The following is a 20,672-nucleotide window of genomic DNA, read 5'->3' as shown; positions in this document are numbered from 1 at the left end:
AAAAAAAAAATTAGCCAGGTATGATGGTGCATGCCTGCGGTCCCAGCTACTCAGGAGCCTAAGGTGGGAGGATCCTTGAGCCCAGGACAAGGCTGCAGCGAGCCATGATCATGTCACTGCACTCCAGCCTGGGTGACACAGTGAGATCCTGTTGCAAAAATAAATAAAATAAAATAAAATAAAAGTTACTATTTTATCTCTTCTCATCCATTTATTTATTAGCTATTATGTGCATGTGTGCTTTCAAGTTTCTCCAACTAATAAATATACTGCTTCAATCATTTTACTAGTGGTTCAATACATACAAAATATTCACTTAAAAGGTACTAGGCTCTTCATTAAGAGTAAATTATTAAACAGGAAAAAAAAGATACTTTTTTTTTTTTTTTTTGAGACGGAGTCTCATCCGTCACCCAGGCTAGAGGGCAATGGTGCAATCTCAGCTCACTGCAACCTCCACCTCCTGGGTTCAAGTGATTCTCTTGCCTCAGCCTCCCAAGTAGCTGGAATTAGAAGCATGCGCCACCACTCCCGGCTAATTTTTTGTATATTTAGTAGAGAAGGGGTTTCGCCATGTTGGCCAGGCTCGTCTCGAACTCCCGACTTCAGGTGATCCACCCGCCTCAGTCTTCCAAAGCGCAGGGATTACAGGAGTGAGCCACCATGCCCAGCCTAAAAGATTTTTTTAAAAAGTAATAATTTGGTATCCCCTTTTCAGGTTCACAAAAAAAAACTTCAAAAGCTATGCTTCCTTTTTTCATTTTTTAATAATTTTAGCGTAATAAAGGTTATTTAAAAAACAGATCAAAGATCCCGTTTACCCAGCTTCCCGTAACTTAGCATCTACAATAATTGTGGTAAAGTTATCTAAATACTCAAATTTCATCAGTCATCCTAATAATTTTTTGTTGTTGTTGTTCTTGTCCAGGATCAATTCCAGAATCCTACATTGCATTTGGTTATCACGTGTCCTTAGTTTCTTCCAATGTGTAGCAGTTCTTGGGCATTTCTTCATCTTCCACACCCTCAATACTTTCAGGGAATACTGGCCAGTTATTTTGTAAAATATCCTTAAATTTGTCTGATACTTGCTCCACGTAGGTTGATTTTTAGTTAAGAATACCAGAGATGTCTCTTTCTCAATACATTATATCAGGAGACACATGATGTTGACATGTCTTATTACTAATGATATTAACTTTGATGATCTGGTTAATTTGATATCACCAGTTTTCTTCACTATTAAGTATTGATTTTTTCCTTCTTAGTTAATTAATTTTGTGGGGGAGATATTTTGAGACTACGCAAATATCCTGATGATATTGATCTATGATGATATTTTTCATCATACCTTCACCCACTAATTTTGGCATCCATTAATGATTCCTGCCTGTAACAATTGCTACTATGGTGTTTGCCTGCTGGTGATTTTCTATTTTCATCATTCCTTCATTTCTAATTAGAATTCTACTATAACAAAGAGGTGTCTCTTCTCCTGCTTTTACTTAGTTATTCAACTACTTACTTATATCAGTATGGGCTCACGGATATTTTCTTCCCTAGGGGTTATAATCCATTGCTGTCATGATTTGCTTCTCAAATTGTCCCAAATTTGGCCACTGGAACTCCCTTTTGTATATACAGTCGTTAGACTTCCTTCTGATTTTATTTTTTAAATTTCAATTGCAGAATATGAAGGCTAAGGCTAACCTTACTTCCATTATGACAAAAAAAATTATGAAAAGGAAATACATATATCAAAATCTCCCAAATGTGGTATGCCATCACAACTCTTGCTCATCCAAGACCTTATGCTCTTTGCTCTATATTTATACACATTATCACAGAACCTTCTCTTCATTGTCACTATTAAACGCATCTCACCTTTTACCACAAACCCCCCAATCCTCAGACATTATTGGTATTTTAGAAGCACAAGGCCAACCTATTCACTAACAACAACAGAAATTCATTTTAACCAAAAGGTAATGAGCCTTAGTGATGCTGCGCAGGGGGAGGGGAGTCAATCTCCGAAGGCCATATATTGTACGATTCTAATTAATAACACTTTTGAAATGACAAAGTTACAGAAATGGAACAGATTAGTGATCCCCAGAGGTGGGGTGGGGGAGTGACTGTGGCTACAAAAGTCCAACAAGAACCATTTGTGGTGCTGGAATTGCTTTGTTTCTTGATTGCATTGATATCAATATCCTGATTGTGATATTACACTACAGTTTTATAAGCTATTACTAATGGGAGAAACCGCGTAAAGGGTACACAGGATCTCTCCCCATTATTTCCTACAATTGTATGTGAATCTACATTTAGCTCAAGCTAAAAAGTTTAAGAAAGATAATGATTCCACAGAAGACTGGTCATTAAAAAATAAAATACATTTTAAAAGATAATGAGTCTTAACTCCAGAATGAATATTCAGGAGAAATCAGATAATCACCATAGTACCATAAACCTCTCAGATCCACTGATTGTTAGCTTCTAAGAAAGTTACTATCAGGCCTCCCCAGAATGACCTAATGATTAATTCTTGTTCAGTGTTCTCTACCTTTCTTCTTAGTTTTTATGTTGGGTGAAAACAAATACCATGAGCTAGAGAAGAACAGAAAGGTGCCAAGAGGCAGATATTACACTGTGTCGGTTTGTCAACTAAACTGCAAATGGCAGCGAAATGTACATTTTTATCCACTTATTTTAATTTGAAAGCTCCACAGTCCATTATTTTCAACCTGTGGAAGGCAAACAATGAGAAACAACAGCCAGAGGAAGATGAGTTTAGTTCCAATGACAAAACAAAGTTCCTCTTCAAGTCACTGACACTAACTCTCCCAAAACACTTCTTACACATAATGGATATGAAAGCACAGAAGAGGTGGAGCCAGGACAACTTAAAATCCAAGGACCAAGCTGTTCCCTCCACAAAAACCAATAACCCCACCACCACCGCACCAAGGGTAAATTCTTTCACAGACTGGAGGAAAAATGGCAACAGCTGAATATAACAAGAAACACACACTTCTTAAAATTCAGTAGGTGGTGGCGATTTTGCATGTGAAAACAGGGTGGTTTTTTTTTTTCCTGAAAAGATAAAAATTCTAAAAGTCAAAATAATGTGGCAATAAGCTTATTTTTCTTCCTACAATGACTGACATAATCACTTGAACATAGTTTTAACTATATAAATACATAAAAATATATATATATTCTAGCTCTGATAAAGCTACAAAAGATCAATTATATGTACTACAAATTGCTTCTCCTAATTTACCAACATCAATTAATTTATCTAAACAAAAAATGGTATAGAGTAAGAAACTGTTCTCAAAGACTCAATGCTATCACTACATTGTGTCATCACAAGTCAATTTTGAGTTTTTATATAAATAAGTTCATTTTTGCCTGCTTAAATTCAGAAGTTCTCCAGCTCTTCCAAATGATGAAATGCTTGGAAATCACATTATCATTACAGATTAAGAAATATATCTAGTATAACTATATGATGGTGTTTTGGGTTTTGTTTGTTTGTTTGTTTTTTTGAGACGGCGTTTCGCTCTGGTTACCCAGGCTGGAGTGCAATGGCACAATCTCGGCTCACTGCAACCTCTGCCTCCCGGGTTCAAGTGATTCTCCTGCCTCCATCTCTCCGAGTTGCTGGGAACATAGGCGCCTGGCTAATTTTTTGTATTTTTAGTAGAGACGGGGTTTCATTATGTTGGCCAGGTTGGTGTTTAACTCCTGACCTCAAGTGATCCCACCCACCTCGGCCTCCTAAAGTGCTAGGATTAGAGGCATGAGCCACAGCACCTGGACTAGTTTAACTATATGATTAACCAGATATTTCAAACTAGATTCCCAGAACGTATATGTAGTAGAAGATATTAATGTTTAAGGGAAAAAAATAGTGTGAGCAATCTTAAAAATGAAGAAAACTATATTCAACAACTTGGATTTTTTCCTATGAACTATGAAATATCCATGATCATCCTGTGCCATAATTAGGCTGCACTGGTATAATTCAAGCACAGTTTTAATATAACGAGATCTAAAATGTGCACACATTCAGCCAGCCTGTCCAGCAGATTCTACTCCTGCAATATTTCTAATCCATTACCATTGTGTAATTCAGCCTCCCAACCATCTCAAGCCAGGAAAACGAACATCAGTCTTTAACAGAACTCTTGGTCTCCTCACGACCCTCACAAATCACGAGCTTCTAAATGCCAGTAATCATTCCTCATCCCCTCCTCAGTCCCCTGGTTCCCAGCACACTGAACAAAGATCTACACATGTTGTCTTACCAGGTGTGCTACTCATATGACAGTAGGTCAATCTGGAATACCACTTCATGTCCGCTAGTTCACTGGTAGGTGAATTCTTACTCCCCTACAAGTCAATACATATTCATCTAGGGAGTCCATATCCTCTTCAGTGCTGCCATAGGATAGCTGTTATAGCACTAATGAATTACAACCTACTTATAAGATAACAATAGATTAGTGAGTTACTTGAGGGACATGCATTTCATCTTTGAATTCCCAAGGCCTGTTAAATAATAGAAATTATATAAAATATGCTATAAAGAGGATTAACATTAGGCATTACACTAAATAATGTACTTTCACTTAATCCACAAAACCTCAGAAAGCTATTATCCATTTTACCGACGAGGAAATTGTTACCAAAAATGGAGTGAAGAGAAGGAATACCCCATAAAATACAGATTATCAAGGACCAACGATTTTCAGTGGTTTCCCTATCTCCTAAGTCTAAATCAAATTTACCTTTTTTTAAAATAGAAACGGGGCCTTGCTATGATGCCCAGACTGGTCTTGAATACCTGGGCTTCAAGAGATCCTCCCACCTCAGCCTCCCAAAGTGCTGGGATTACAGGTATGTGTCACCACTCCTGGCCAAAGTTACTTCCATATAAAATTTACAAAGAAGGAATAATTTTTTTCTCATTAAGTTTTCATATGAATCAAGCAAAATCAAGAGTTTTTATTTCTAGAAGGTTATCATATCACTATTTTGGATAGTCCATTTATATCTGAGGTGCATCCCATTACAATTTTATGTAACTTAAATTTCAAATTATCACCAATGGACCAGATGCAGTGGTTCACACCTGTAATCCCAGCACTTTGGGAGGCTGAAGCAGGAGGATCACTTCTGCCCAGGACTTCATGACCAGTCTAGGCAACAAAGCGAGACCCTTATCTCTACAAAAAGTTTTTAAAATTAGCCAGCCACAGTGACATAAGCCTGTAGACCCAGCTACTCAAGGCTGAGACAGGAGGATCATTTGAGCCTGGGAGATAGAGGCTGCAGTGAGCATGGGCAACGAAGCAAGACCCTATTCCAAATATATATATCTCACTCTCTTACCAAACGTTGTCTATCACCATACCATCCTGAAAGCACCCCATCTCATTAAATATCACCAAAGAAAGACCTTATTGTGATTCTTTGAATCATCCAAAATCTACCCAAATAAGTTTTTTTTAGGTCCAAAGTAAAATGTAAATGAAAAAATGCAGTGAATTTTCTTATGACGCAAACAATATTTTCTTTCAAAACTGAGCTTTAGAGTAACACTGCATCCTTCCTTTCTTAAAAACAGTGAGATTAAATGATAGTGATAAGAAGTTATAACTAGTTTTGTTTTTATTTTATGTTCCTTCTTCAGAGAAAAACCAAGGTGGTAATCTTCTTCTTAAAAAAAAAAAAAAAAGAAAAAAAAAAAAAGAAAGTTCTGTGAAATTCCAGCATTTGGGAATGACTGCGACTGCATTAAACCAGTATCTGCATACAGCATTGCAGTTGGAGACATTTTCATTTTGAACCTCAGCCAAGATATGCAAAGCTAATTATGGAACTGTTAATTGCTAAATGTTTAAAGGGTTATTTGAAGGCAACTAAGGTTCTATCAATATTGCAAGGAATGTTAATATTTGTATCATAAATTTAAGTCCTCATTTGTTCAAAGTCACATACCAGTAGAGTTTGAAGTTAATATTTCAGTTACAAATGTATTTCTGTACCAAGAAATTCAAACGTCATTGTTATGAAATCTAACTGCTTGTGGTCAATCATTTCTTTATGAGACATGCTTTTTAAATCGCATACAGATAGTTTAGTTGTATTCTATGAACAAAAACTATTTGAGAAACAAATATTACTAGAGCCCCAAAATGGGCTAAAATATAATGACGGTATAAGCTGACAAAATGAGTCTGCTTATAAACAATGGTAAAAAGAAACTCAAATGGAAAATTTAACTATAACAGACACAATTCTTCCATTAGATTTGAAAGTTAAATATTTGTCAGAGATACTCTTTCGTGCCGTTTCTCATAATTTACAGTTCTCTGAGCTAAAGTTATTTTTTTCAGCCCTCTCATTATGACTCAAGATGAATTCTACCAAGTGACTTCGCAATGAATTAAGTCCTGTATTCTTTATAACACATCAATGGGTTAGTACCTATATCAAAAGTTGGAATAGCCCAAAAAAAAGTAAGATTATTAACTAGGAGGAGACGGGGTGGGGGTTGTTTTACACATAACATTTTTAAAAGTAACTTTAACGACTAGCTAAAAATGCATTACATTAGGTCTTTAAAGAGAGGAAACAATTTTGCAATAGATGTTTCAGCTGAAAAACTGAAAATGGTATGCATTGAAACACTCTACAGAGGCAATTTCAAAGGGCCTGAACTCAATAAGTTAATAAAATGGTTTAGAAAAATCATTTTATTGTATAAGACTTGCGGGATAAAAGCTGTTTGTAATTTATTTACATCTTTTACTTCACCAAATTGCCTTGGTGACCAAGCTTCTCGTTTAAGTGATAAAAGACATAAACCCAAATAGTTAAATAAAGCAATTACTTAAGAGTTCTGTTTTTCAACAGAGGTGCACTGAGAAATATCAGTAGAATGTTTTCAGGGCTCATTATTTTCAAGGAAGTTTGTTATTTAGAATACAATGCCCCATTGACTAGAACTTAGCCAGGTTTCCAGACACACAATATGGGACACACATTGGATTAGCTTTTTTCCTCCTCTCAGAATATCAGGTGAAATAGTGAGTCTCTTGAAACTGAGTATGTATAACCTGGCTAAAACTTAGATATAATTTTTTTGGTATTTCTCCTTACTATTCCCCCTCTCTAAAGATATAACTGAAATGTGTTTCCATTGTCCAGGTGGACATGAAAAGCTCCCAATTTACGAAAGTTCCTGGTACTCTTCCCACCCCTAGATTCTCTTCTAGCCAACTTCTTAGGTTACACTAATGACATCAGGATTACTTCTAGGCAATTGATTGACCTAAATACAAAACTATGTTTTCACGGAGCTTGGGAAATGAATGAGGCCAGCAAGACTTTAAAAAACAAATAGAAATGAACAGCAGGAAAAAAAATTACATATGTTCCCCAATTCTTTTCCTTTTGCCTATAACGAGAATCACGCAAATTCCTTTATCGAGTCTATCCTCAGGAACAGAAGGAAGCACAACAGCAAAACTTTCCTAATTCCTGTCCTTCTGTTCATGATATCAAGCTTATTTAACAAGGTTGCTTTTCTAATATAAAATTCGAACTCACAAACATTTATAAGACAGGGCTGTATGGAAAATCTTCCAGCGTTCCATTAACAAAGCATTCTTAACATTAAAAGTACCTTCTACAAAAGCTTTTTTTTTTTTTTATAACTTTTGAGTAAATTTCAAATTTTTAGAAGATTACTCCTGGCCAGTCAGGTAACGATGGAAAACGTTCACATTTCGAACAACTTTTCTCTTGAAAACAAATAAACGTGGGGTTTTGTAGTAATAACCAAACGAACATCAAAGTTAATAGGGCTGTCACTTAGGAATGTTTGAAACGTTTGGTAGGTTTCCTTATGTTTACTTTTTCTATGAAGGTTTGGTAGGGCAAATGTGCTGCTTTCTGACTGTCAGTAAAGCTTTCATGTCGTGGGGTTAGTAGTAGCTGGCCCAGGCCAAGTTGTGTGTTGGGTCAGTTTTTACGCTATTCTACACAACTGTCAGGGGAACAGGAAAGTTTTAACAGTTCATTTATTTGGCACAGTCGGCCCACAGTCACAGTGGAGGTTTTGTCTCTTGTAGTCTTGTTTGGTGACCCGCCCCCCAACCTGATAGCAGGTTTTAGTCATTGTTATTCTTCTAACTAATCAACCAAATGCACCACTTCCCCCCTCTCTGATTTCCACCAAAGGCCTCTGACATCATTTTCTGACCAGCCTTGCTAGGTTCTAATATTCTCAGCATGCGTAATTTCACTTGGCACTTAAAACAATATTCTTGAAAGGAAATGAAATATCTCACTGAAATCTGCTTTTTCTTCACACTGAGACAGGAAATGTGCATTTTCAGATGCAGAAGACTGATCCAACTGACAATTTTAAAACAAATAGATGAGAAAGGCACAGTAGAGGCAGCGTGTGCAACACCAAGAGAAGAACAAGATCAAAGCAGGACATTCCTTGTTGGGATAAAAATAGTCTTTTAGAATGGGAACTTTCTGGAGACACTGAGATAAATTTTCTTGTAAAATTACAGCCATCTTCCACACGTTTGATAAATATGTGCAATCTATCCATGATCTCCCAGATGTGACAGCTCCATCAAGGAAAATGAAAAATCAAAAACGGTACCAGGTGCCATTCTTGGGGCTTGTCCAAAGGCAGCCAGGGGAAGAGTCTATTTTATTATGTTCTCCCCACAGTAAATAATAATCAACATCAGAGAAGGAGAGCATTTGTATTTGAACAGATGGCATCCAACACCTAACAAGCGAAGCAACACTTTCAAGCATTAGATCCTAAATGTTTGATGGTCCCAAGGATCAGGAGGGCTTATTTGTCTTAAGAGGGTTGGCAGGCAGGATCTCCTGTAGTCACCATCCCAACGCTTAGGAATATGCGTCATTATCCAGTCAGCAACTAAAGGCGGAGAAAATTAAGCTACCACATTTTTATAAAATGTCCCCCTCTCCAGTAAAACTTGAGCCAACCAAATCCAACCCTATCAGCCGCTACAAGTAAGAGAAGAATAAGCCTGCAGGTAAACAAATGTATAAAGGTTAACAAACTTATCTAATTTTGACAAGGTTGTGCAACACCAAAAGAATCCGCAGGGTGCCCTTCCCAAGGGTGTATTTGAACATGCCTGCTCTGCAGCTATGTCTGCAATTTAAACTAAAAGCACTAACCTAGCTATTCAACTTTTTTCCCCTTCAATTGAAAGCAGTATCCTTTAAAAAACAAAAGCAAAATAGTAAACATACAAACACCTCAATGTTTTACTAGAAGGTCAGCATGGATTTGTCTTTAGCACAACCGTACAGGTTTCCTCCTATACCTTTCAAACACCACTGAACTCTAAGGGTCACTTGCAAGGGGGGGAACAGATCTGGAGTCAGAGGGAGCAAGAGTCGCTGGCCGAGGGGAGATGAGACCCCTGAGATTCAGAGGCCACCGAGGGCGGCTGGGGAGACGGAAAGCTAGAGAATACACACACATACACACACACTCTCTCACTCACTCTCTCTCTCTCTCTCTCCGTCTCTCGGCCAGGCAACATAGTGGGAAAGGTCAGTCATGGGGAGGGGAGAGTTAAGGAGCAGAATGTCAAGGAGAGGGAAAAATAAAACCAGGATAGGTGGAGTAAAAGACTCGGAGGTGGGATACCTTTGGAAGTTGGGGGTCCTGATGCAAGAGGTGGGGTGCTAGGGGCGAACTGTGTCAGGAAGGAGGTGGGGGGACAGGGGAAGACAGCCTGCGAGGCAGAAATCCGGCCAAGTGCAGGCGGCCGCCGCGTTCTCACCTGGGGGGTCCTTTCGGGGGGATTCTTCATTACCGCCTGGCGGAAGCTGTTATCTACGTAGGACGCCATCTCCCCCCTGGGGGCCGGGCCGGGGCCGCTCCGCACCCTGGCCGGCCTCCTCCCGTCCCAGCGCCGCTGCTGCCTCCGCCCTGCGCGCTGCGCCCGCCCGCCCGCCCGCGGCTAATCAGCCAAACCGCGGCGGCGGCTGCGGCGCAGGGCCCGCGGGGGGGCGGCTCGGCTGGGCCCGGCGGCCGGGAGCGCGGTACAGGCGCGAGGAGCTGGACGCAGCCAGGAGGGTCGCGGCGCCCCTAGGCTGCCGTGCGGTGCAGCCCGCAGGCGGAACTCCCCTTCCTCCTCCTCTTCGTCGCCGCTCCGCCGGCTTCCTCCGGCCCTGGCTCGACACGCCTCCCCAGCTCCACTCGGGGGACAGTGGCGGCTACTCCTGGCCCCAGCGGGCCCGAGTTATTTTTAGGGAGGTACGAGTAGCAGTGGGGAGGGCTGTGGGCAGGCGGAGCCTCCTCCTCCACGGCGCTGAGGGTCGCCCCCTCCTCTCAGGCGCTTGCGCCGCCGCCGAGGGGTCTCCGAGAATCACTTGGGTCTTCCGCGTCCCCAGTCCTCGGGCGCTCGGGCGCCTCGGCCGCCGGTCGGGAGGACAGACCGGGTGGGTCTGGATCAGGTCCGGGCGCTGCGAAGCCGGACCGCCTCGGCCGCCGCTCCTGGTCTCTGTCTACTGGGCTCGGCCGTCCCTCCCGACTGCTGCTGCATCCCCTCAGGCCGTCCAGCCGCCGCCGCCGCCGCCTCTGCTGCTCGGGCCGCCGCTGTGGGCTCCGCCGCCGCCGCCTCCCCCCATCAGCGCGCCCGGAGCGGAGCTGCCCCGGCGCCGGCGCCGCCGCGGCCAGAGCACCCGGCCCCGGCTGCAGCCCTCTGGCCCAGTCGCTCTCGGCAACTTTGTTCCTCGTCTGCGCGGGGCGTAGGAGGGGGAAGAGGGGGCCGCGGACAGGCCGGGTTCGGACTCCCGGCGGCGGGCGTCTGAGGGCCGAAAGCCGAGCGCCGCGCACAGCCCCCTCGGAGAGAGTGTTTGGGAAGCGGCGATTCCCCTCCTCTTCCTCCGCCTCTTCCTCCTCCTGCGCCTTCTCCGGCCGCCGGAGCCGCTCCTCAGGGAGGAAGCGGCCTCCGGGGCTTGTTGCTTTGTGCTGCAACCATGGTGAGGAATGAGTGACAGCGTGGGGGCGAGTCGGCGGCCGCCGCATCATCGGGGGGCGGGGCAGCCCCGTCGCGCCGGGTCCCGCCTCCCCGCTCCCCGCCTGCCAGCCGGCCGCGCCCTCGCGTCTGAGCGGCACCTTCGGCGGCGCCCAGGTGAGCAGCGCTCTGGCCGCAAGGGGGTCGCGGAGCCCTCGGCCAGGCTGGCGGGTCCCGCGTGCGGCCTGGACCCGAAGAGGGGGCGCAAGTCCTGGTGCCCCGGCGAGAAGCGCAGGGCTTTCCTCACGCAGTGTCCGCCACTGTCTCACGCCGCGCCCCCTCCCCACACCCTACGCGCCCTACTTGGAGACCTAGCCGCGTCGGGTCACCGCTCCCCGCCTGCTCCTGGCGCCACGCCGCCGCCCAGGGGCTGAAAGCTAACCCTGGGCAAAAGACCGGCCCACCAGCCCGGGCTGTACTGGGCATTCTTTTTGAGCCCAAGAGTTGGGTCTGAGTTGCTTCTGTGGCGATAAATCCTCTTAGGATTTATTTTGCTTATTTGTAATTTGCTGCACTCTCCCCTGCTTTCCAAGCCCACTCTGGCACCTCAGACAGTAAAATGACCACGAAATTAGGCAGAGAGGTTTCAACACCAGACCCACTACCACCCCTAGACCAACAAACACTCCAGATTTGAAGTTGATCACTCCTTAGCGACAGACCAGGATGGCAAGTTCTGCGACATAATCAGAAACATTTATTGGTAGATCTGGCTTTGCCTTGGACAGAACAAGCCTCCTCCTATAGATGCTAAATTTCCAAACCGGACTCAAATGGTGCAGAAACAATACCTCGTCCTTCAAGGTGTCACCGCTCCTGCTGATTCCCTCAGCTCCCCGCCCCCCGCCGCCCCGACTCCTTGCCCCGGCCACGTAGAGGTGTGTTAAGGTCAGCCCAAGCATCGGGGACCACTGCTGTTCTGGTCCCAGGGATTTATTTTTGTTTGCCCCCACCCCCCGCAAGTTCATATTTTGATATCTATAGAGATAATGAATTTTATGTATGAGCTACTGCATTGAACTTATATATCAAATTTTCAGACATGCTTTTCAACATCTAGTTTAAACACTTGGAATAGATTGTCAGCTAACATTTTGGGGTTCCTTAAGTCACCTGTGTGCACTAAACAGCTCATGTGACTTCCTAGCGAAAAGGACTGTCCCTGCCCAACCTTGTGAAAGGGAATCTGAGTTACAAATTGTATCTGTAGACCTTTTTATATTACTCTTGCTGGAACTGCTTCTCTATATTTCTCTTTCACCTCTTAGTTGAGCCCCAACATCAAATTCTCTATGACATAGGCCACTACCTTGAAAGCAAAGGAACATGAATAAGTGCCAATACAGCTCTGAAAAAAGGAGAGAGGCAGATAAAAGAATTCGAACTCAATGAAGTGAAAAAATATAACTGACATCTCCATCTGGTGTCTAATAGACATCTCAGAATTCACATGTGCAAACCAGGCTCCAGATCTCCTGTCTCAGACACCCACAGCCTTCCCCATCCTCTGTTAATCACATCTACACCATTCTCATTGCCTGGGTGAAAACCTTGACTTCCTTGACTCCTTTCTTTCTGTTATACCTCAAAAGTGTCGGTAAAAATCGTCAGCTCAAACCTCCAAAATACCATGTCTGAACTCTAACCTCTATCTACCACCTCTACTTTCATGACCCTGGTGCAATCCAGCATCATGTTCGGCCAGCACTTTGTCATAACCACCTACCTGGTCCCCCTCTTTCTAACCTTGCTTGCCATACAGTTCATTTCCAACACAGCAGCCAAAGTGTGGATTCTTTTCACTGCTTCTCAAATCATTCCTCTGCTTAGCTCCCCATACCACTCAAGGTAAAAGCCAAAGTCTTACCATGGCCTGAATGTCCTATGGACCTTTGTCTCTCTGACCTCTTCTACTATTCTGTTCCCAAGCACATTAGCCTCCATACTGTTTCTGACACAGTAAGCAAATTCCAGTTTCACGGCCTTTCCATCTGCTGTTCCCTCTACGCCTGGATTATCTCTCCCTCTCCCCACCCCACTTGCACCCACAAAAACAAAAAAAAAGAAAAATGCACAAACACAACAATCAAAATATAGAATGTTGTTCCTCATTGTCATCATATCTTCATTTGAATGTCACCTTCCCTGTAACTCCATACGCTCTGGTTATCTTCGTCGCTTTACTTACCACCTAACATGCTATATATTGTACAGGTGCCCGCCCACTTATGATGGCGTTACATCCTGAGAAACCATTGTAAGTCGCAAATATTGTAAGTCAGAAATGCACTTAATACCCTGATAAACCCATTATAAAGTGGAAAAATCGGAAGTCTATTTATTGACCATCATAAATCAAGAACCATCTATACTTATTTTATTTATTGTTTTATCCCTCCACTGTAATGTAAGCTTCTAAGTCAGGGATGTTTGTCCCTTTTATTTACTGCTATATCCTCAACACAAGACAGGCAGCCAACAAATATGTATTAAATGGATACATGAAGTAGTTCATGTTACCTTGTATTTGTATGAGATTGTTACATACATTATCTCACTTGTGTCACTGGTTGCTGGGAGAAGACTGGGAGAGGAAACTTAACTTCTCTGGGCCTGTTTTCTGTTTTATAAAGAGAGAGTACAAATTGAATAGTCTGGCCAGGCAAAGTGGCCTAGACCTGTAATCCCAGCACTTTGGGAGGCTGAACCAGGAGGATAGCTTGAGGCCAGGAGTTCAAGACCAGCCTGGTCAACATAGCAAGACCCCTGGCTGTACAAAAACTTTAAAAAAAAAAAAAGTAGCTGGGCATGGTGGGGTGCACTTGCAGTCCTAGCTACTCAGGAGGCTGAGGTGGGAGGTTATCTTGAGCTCAGGAGTTCAAGGTTGCAGTGAGCTATGATCACACAATGGCACTCCAGCCTGGGTAACAGAGCAAGACCCTGTCACAAAAAAAGAAAAAAGTTGCATACCCTGAAGATTTGTGAAGATCCAAGATAATACATGCAAAGTGCCTCGCATAGTGGTTTAACAACAGTATATACTCAATAAATGGTAGTTATATTTAAGATTATTCTCATCATTGCAACCCTCTGAGGCTAGTGGGACAGTGTTATCTTATTTACAGATGAAGAACTGACACTAAAATAGGCTACATGACTTGTCCTAGTTCCTGGCCTCCCTTTAACTTTAGAAAGTTCTGGAGCCAGCTAACAAATGGGGACTCATATGCTCTATCATAAATACTAAAAGCTACAAATTAACTGGGGGAGTACTGAGTACTGCTGCAGGGAGTACTGGTATCTGGTCTGCAACTGGAATCCCCTTTTCTTTCCATCTCAGCTTCATCCTATCCCATGGAAAGGCTCACACATAAGAGGACAACCCAGCTGGTGCGGTGGCTCATGCCTGTAATTCCAGTACTTTGGGAGGCCCAGGTGGGCGGATCGCGAGGTCAGGAGTTCGAGACCAGCCTGGACAATATGGTGAAACCTCGTCTTTACTAAAAATACAAGAATTAGCCTGGCGTGGTGGCATATGCCTGTAGTCCCAGTTACTCAGGAGGCTGAGGCAGAAAAATCGCTTTTACCTGGGAGGGGGAGGTTGCTTACAGTAAGCTGAGATCAAGCCACTGCACCTCCAGCCTGGGTGACAGAGTGAGACTCCATCTCAAAAAAAAAAAAAAAAAAAGGACAAGGACAACCCAGCGTACACACCTAAGTGATATCACACCCCTCAAAAAAGCCACCCCTTGGTGATTCCTCGGGCCAGGGGCCAGACTTGGAAGATGAGGTCTGGAAGTGGCAGGGCAGTCAGGACCAGGGTTCCAGGTGCTCAGAGAGTATGGAACTCATTGCCCCATGGGGAGGGGGGATACTAGAGGGGACCTTCTACACCAGACAGGAATGCCTCTCTGCCAGATCTCACAGCAAGAGTTATGAATTCCAGTTGCAAACCCAAGTCTTTTTTCTCTGTGTGCTCTACTGTGACACTGAATTACATCAATCACCTCAGGTAAGACATAATAGTATGTCTTATCCACCAACAAAATGACTAACTCACTGTCAACTTCTAAGCTATCATTTAACTTCAATTAAAGCTAATTTTCACACTATGTATAACCTACTTATCTACATATGTCAATAATGCATATCACCACTCAGCATCTGGGACATCAGATACTTGGCATGCGTTGCTGTTTTATTAACATTTGAGCACCAGTAATGTGCTAGGCACAACCTGGAAGACAGAATTAGACAAAGATCTGCCACTCTGCCAATTAGTCTAAACCAAACTGTGTCAACAAACCATAATCAAAGTAAGCCATCTATTATGCTGCCTCATAAAGGCAAGTGTAAAAATGAGAGTTTCTTTGTTCTGTCTCTACTACCATCACTATCTAGAAAATCACTGGGGGATGGGAAGAGAGACAGAGCACTGGGTTTTAAGTTCAGAAATACTTTTCAAGTTCTGGCCTTAATACCATTCTACTTGTAACTTAAAAAGCTTTGATCTTTCCAACTGTAAAATCTAATACATCCTTAAATACATCGTGTGGGTTAGGCATTTAGTGTCATCTTTAAAAGTGAATTAAAATATTTGTTTTAAATTCCCATGAGCCCAGCTATACCCAAGATTAGGGAGATTTTACATACATAGTCATTTTGTTTTAAAAACACGTCAAGCCCTTTCTGCTCCATCAATAGATATTTATTGTGTGCTTTACTGTGTGCCAGGTGCTGATCTCCATGCCTGGAATACCAATAATGAATAAGACAAATATGGCTCCTTCCCTGGCCTCCTGGGAGCTTGTTCCATGTGCCAAGCATTGGTTTAATTTACTCACCTCTCCTATAAGGAGGGTAAGGATAATAGAAAGGATCCAGGAAACTGCCCTCCTCTGCTAAGAGCTTCCTCTCCTTACTGCTCTCTCCAGTTGTTACAACTCTCTCAAGGCAAGATTTCCAGCTGAGAGAAGTTGGATTCTGTTAAAGACATTCCTCACACCACTCCCCTTTCCCTAGAAACTTTTTTTTAAAGCATTGGTTTGCAATTACTTTTACCCTTGTAGTCAAGTCAGTAAGAATCTCAGGAGGGTGGAAGGGTGTCGTTTACACATTGTGTCATTCTCAGTGAGCACACTCCACTAGGAAATACTGTGTTCACCTACAAGTAGCATTCCAGAGAGTCCCTGATGGGGAGTACAATTACAGACATTCAGGGAGAGATTCAGTGAGTTCATAGGATGGATCTCATGATGAAATGTATCAGAAGCACAGGTAGAGTGTCAGACTATTCATTTTGATTGTACAGGAATCGTAACATTCACAGTTGAGGATGCTGCCACAGAACTACACTAACATAGAGGTCAGGTAGATGTTTAGATATTTTGGAACTGATTCAGAAAAATCAATCTCCCCCTGATTTATCAATATTATTACCTAGGTTCTGTCTGAACATAATATTAAATAAAAATCAAAAATATACACACTAACAAAACTGTTCTATTCAGTTACACTATTGTATCCCTCACACTGACATAACTCTTCATTGATTTGTTTGCACTTGAAATATAGGGCCAGTGGCAGAGAACAACCTTTGTATTTCCCTTATTGTGAGAAAGCTGATGCTGACATTTCTAAAAGGAAATGCATTGTTAAATTTCTAATCCACCATCAATTCCTTCTATTGTTATGCAGTATTTGGCATTTATTTTTATAAATTGGCCCATTGGATGATGGTCCAAAATCATTTGGCCAGCTTTAAGGGGAGTAAAGGAGTTTAGGTAAGCGATACAGATTAAGGTTTTGTTTTTTTTAAGCCTAAAAGCAGGTAAAATTAATAACTTTATTTTAAACTCTAACAATATAAATGCACTACATAATCCAAGAGTATTTAATGCATAGATTTTTTTAGAGCTTACACTAGGTATCATGAATGCTCAAGTTAGTAAATCAAAGAGAAAAAAAATCCCATTTCCAACATGCAAAGTTAACCCATTGAGATAATTCTGTCATAATAGAGTGTTGTACAAGATGGTATCTGGATTTTTCTCGTTCTGTTAAGGTAATTATACACAACTGAAATTACATCCATAAGCAAATCGGTATGCAGTGCAGAATCTGTAAAAGTGTTCCAAAAAAGTAAAACAGCTACACTTAGTGCCAACTCTGTTCTCCAGGTGGTATTCAAGGGTAAATGTAAGTGTGCTATAGTACAGCTGTCGATCATAGCAGTGTCAAAATCAGACAAGGTCATTTGAGAAAACAAAACAAAACAGTATTCTTGACCAGCTGTGATTTTTTAAATGCCAATACTAATAATCATTCTGAAGTCATGATTATTTAATATTTTGTTAAATCCAAGACTAGTGCTAGGCACCATATGTACATAAACAAAGACAAAGTGCTTATGTGTTGAGCTTACAAATCTAAATTAGGCAAAGGAAGTGAAGGGCAAACAAGGGCATGGGAAACACACACTGAGGACCTGTTTAGAAAATGAGGCTTTTTAAAATTGTTATTTTTTTATTATTATTATTATTGTTATTTTTTGAGATGGAGTCTCACTCTGTCACCAGGCTAGAGTGCAGTGGCGCGATCTCGGCTCACTGCAACCTCTGGCTCCCGGGTTCAAGTGATTTTCCTGCCTCAGCCTCCAGAGTAGCTGGGACTACAGGTGCACACCACCACGCCCAGCTAATTTTTGTATTTTTAGTAGAGATGGGGCTTCACCATGTTGGCCAGGATGGTCTCGATCTCTTGACTTCATGATCCGCCCGCCTCAGCCTCCCAAAGTACTAGGATTATAGGCATGAGTCACTGCGCCCAGCCCAGCCAGATTGTTATTTTTGTTTTAGCTATCAGGAAGTCCATTATCTTGCAAAAAAAAAAATTAAGGAGGAAAATCAAAGGAGAAAAGCATATTGTCTCTTCGGGAGTTTAAAGAGGAAGGCTTAAATATGAAATGGTGACATGTATCAAGTTAGAGACCTGAAGGAAGAAAGCACAAGTAAATGGCAAAAAGAGAAACTGTCAGCATTGGATGGAATACAATACAGGCACTAAGTGAAGATAATGTATGAGACATGGCTCAGAAGACAGAACTGTCCAAGCCCTTGAGAGGCATATCACAATTGGTCCTGGCCATCTTCTGTGTTTTTCTTTTCTTCTTTTGTTGAGAGGGAGTCTCGCTCTGTCGCCCAGGCTGGAGTGCAGTGGCTCTATCTCGGCTCACTGCAAGCTCCACCTCCCTGGTTCACGCCATTCTCCTGCCTCAGCCTCCCGAGTAGCTGGGACTACAGGCACCCACCACCACTCTCAGCTAATTTTTTGTACTTTTAGTAGAGACGGGGTTTCACTGTAGTCTTGATCTCCTGACCTCGTGATCCGCCTGCCTCGGCCTCCCAAAGTGCTGGGATTACAAGCGTGAGCCACCGTGCCCGGCCTGTGTTTTACTTATCACATAACATAAATAGTACCAGTGATAAGTTCTGGTATGGCATTTAAAACAGAGTTCAGTTTCACCTTATGCTTATCTCACCTAAAAGGAATGAGTCTGTGTCATCATAGCCTTTCTGTAAGAATCCAGTGATAATTAAACCAAGTCACAAACCAATAAAAGCCCATAATACTCCACCCCAACCAGGTGCCTCATAGATGGGTCTATTGACACAAAAGAAACGGCATAGAAGTGATTGAAGTAACAGAATTTTATCATATTGCTACAAGGAGGGAAATGCGATCTGCATTATCAATGGAGTCAATAAATGCAGCTTTATAAGGTTATAATAAAATATATGATGTAAGTGATATAATGGAAAAACCTTAGGACTGATATAAGATAGCCCTGAATTTGAAAGGTTATTGTGATATACATTAGCTCTGTGCCCTTGAGTAAAGAATTTAACTTCTCTGAGCCTAAATTTCCACCCTTGTAAAATGTGGTTAGAAATATCTTCCTTGCAGTCAAGTGGGTGGCTCACGCCTGTAATCCCAGCACTTTGGGAGGCCAAGGCAGCCAGATCACTTGGATTCAAGGGTTTCAGACCAGCCTGGCCAACGTGGTGAAACCTTGTCTCTAGAAAAAAAATGCAAAAATTAGCTGGGCGTGGTGGCACACACCTGTACTCCCAGCTGAGGTGGGAGAATCACGTGAACCCGGAGGCAGATGTTGCAGTGAGCCCACATCATGCCACTGCCCTTCAGCCTGGGTGACAGAGACATACTCTGTCTCAACAAAAAAAGAAAGAAATATTTTCCTTGCTAGATTGATATGACAATGATTCAAAGCAGGATTAATAAAAAAAAAATCATGGCTGGGCATGGTGGCTCACGCCTGTAGTCCCAGCACTTTGGGAGGCCGAGGTGGGTGGATCACCTGAGGTCAAGAGTTCAAGACCAGTCTGGCCAACATGGTGAAACCCCGTCTCTGCTAAAAGTACAGTAATTAGGTGGGCGTGGTGGCGGGCACCTGTAATCCCAGCTACTCAGGAGGCTGAGGCAGGAGAATTGCGTGAACCCGGGAGGCAGAGGTTGCAGTGAGCCAAGATTACGCCACTGCACTCCAGCCTAGGCGGCAAGATTGAAACTCAGTCTCAAAAAAATAAAATAAAATAAATAAAAAATAAAAAATCTTTTTCTTGTCACCCTTCTCCCAAAAAGAAATTGCATTAGTTCTGGACTATTTATATGGCCCTTCCAGTTTCTATGAAAGAACTTAGGCTAAAAATATCAACTTGTCTAATTAACTTTACAGAATTTTGAACTTAGAAAACTAAAATAAGCTTTAATTGATTTGTTGTAAACAACCCAGAGCCTCAAATATAAATAATTTCCATTAACTTCTCTGAGCCTAAATTTCCACCCTCGTAAAATGTGGTTAGAAATATCTTCCTTGTGGTCAGGTGGGTGGCTCACGCCTGTAATCCCAGCACTTTGGGAGGCCAAGGCAGCCAGATCAGTGATTCCTAGATGCAGGTGATCAGCATCTTTGCAATGCTAAGAGTACTGGCACAGGTAGACAGAGCTGGCAGTCCCCAGAAATCCTCTAGTATCCCACAAGACAGAACAGGAGCTGTGTTGCAGACATGTCAAACTGGGGCTCTGGAGGCATCTCTGCCTTTAATGAATAAATGGAAATTAGAATTTACTCTTACAAATATTTAATCTGTTACCAGGTTTATGTCCATTTTATAAAGCATGAGATAGTTGTCATCTATTAATTTGTGTTATTGTCCCATTTTTTAAATTAGTTATTTCAAATATTAATATGTACAAATGTAAATATAGCACTCAAAAGGCTAACTCTAAGAAGTGTATAATAAAGTCGAATTAGAGAGATCCAATTTAATTATATTCAAAAGTAATAGTCACGGTGCTGCTTGTAACATTTGCAATTCCCAGGTTTTCAAAAGATTTGTAAAATCAAGTCAATCTGTGCCATACCCTGGCCCACCACAGGACAAAGAATGATGCTTCAGAAGTTTCTCATTACTCTGTCCAACATTAGCTATAGCATTACAGTCAGATAAACCAAGAGGAATCTGTGCAAAATGACCTGAGGCA

General features: G+C 42.3%; 1 protein-coding gene across 9 annotated transcripts in view; it reads right to left on the bottom strand.

Moving 5' to 3' along the window:
* RAPGEF2 (Rap guanine nucleotide exchange factor 2) overlaps positions 1–11,026 on the bottom strand; it is a 256,394-nt gene extending 245,368 nt beyond the window's left edge. For 7 of the 9 annotated variants that reach the window (XM_055276262.2, XM_055276264.2, XM_063638334.1 and 4 more), the window contains exon 1: positions 9,870–10,078. In XM_055276262.2, the coding sequence (XP_055132237.1) occupies positions 9,870–9,938 (69 nt within the window). In that variant the 5' untranslated portion in view covers positions 9,939–10,078. Of the gene's footprint in view, positions 1–9,869 lie in introns of all 9 variants that reach the window. The other 2 variants (XM_055276266.1, XM_055276268.1) reach the window with 1 other exon arrangement.
* Positions 11,027–20,672: the final 9,646 nt, after the last annotated feature.

Source organism: Symphalangus syndactylus, chromosome 4, assembly GCF_028878055.3.
Source record: "Symphalangus syndactylus isolate Jambi chromosome 4, NHGRI_mSymSyn1-v2.1_pri, whole genome shotgun sequence".
Taxonomy (NCBI): Eukaryota; Metazoa; Chordata; class Mammalia; order Primates; family Hylobatidae; genus Symphalangus; species Symphalangus syndactylus.
The sequence above is the reverse complement of the archived record's forward strand: the minus strand, read 5'-3'. Positions and strand labels throughout refer to the sequence as shown.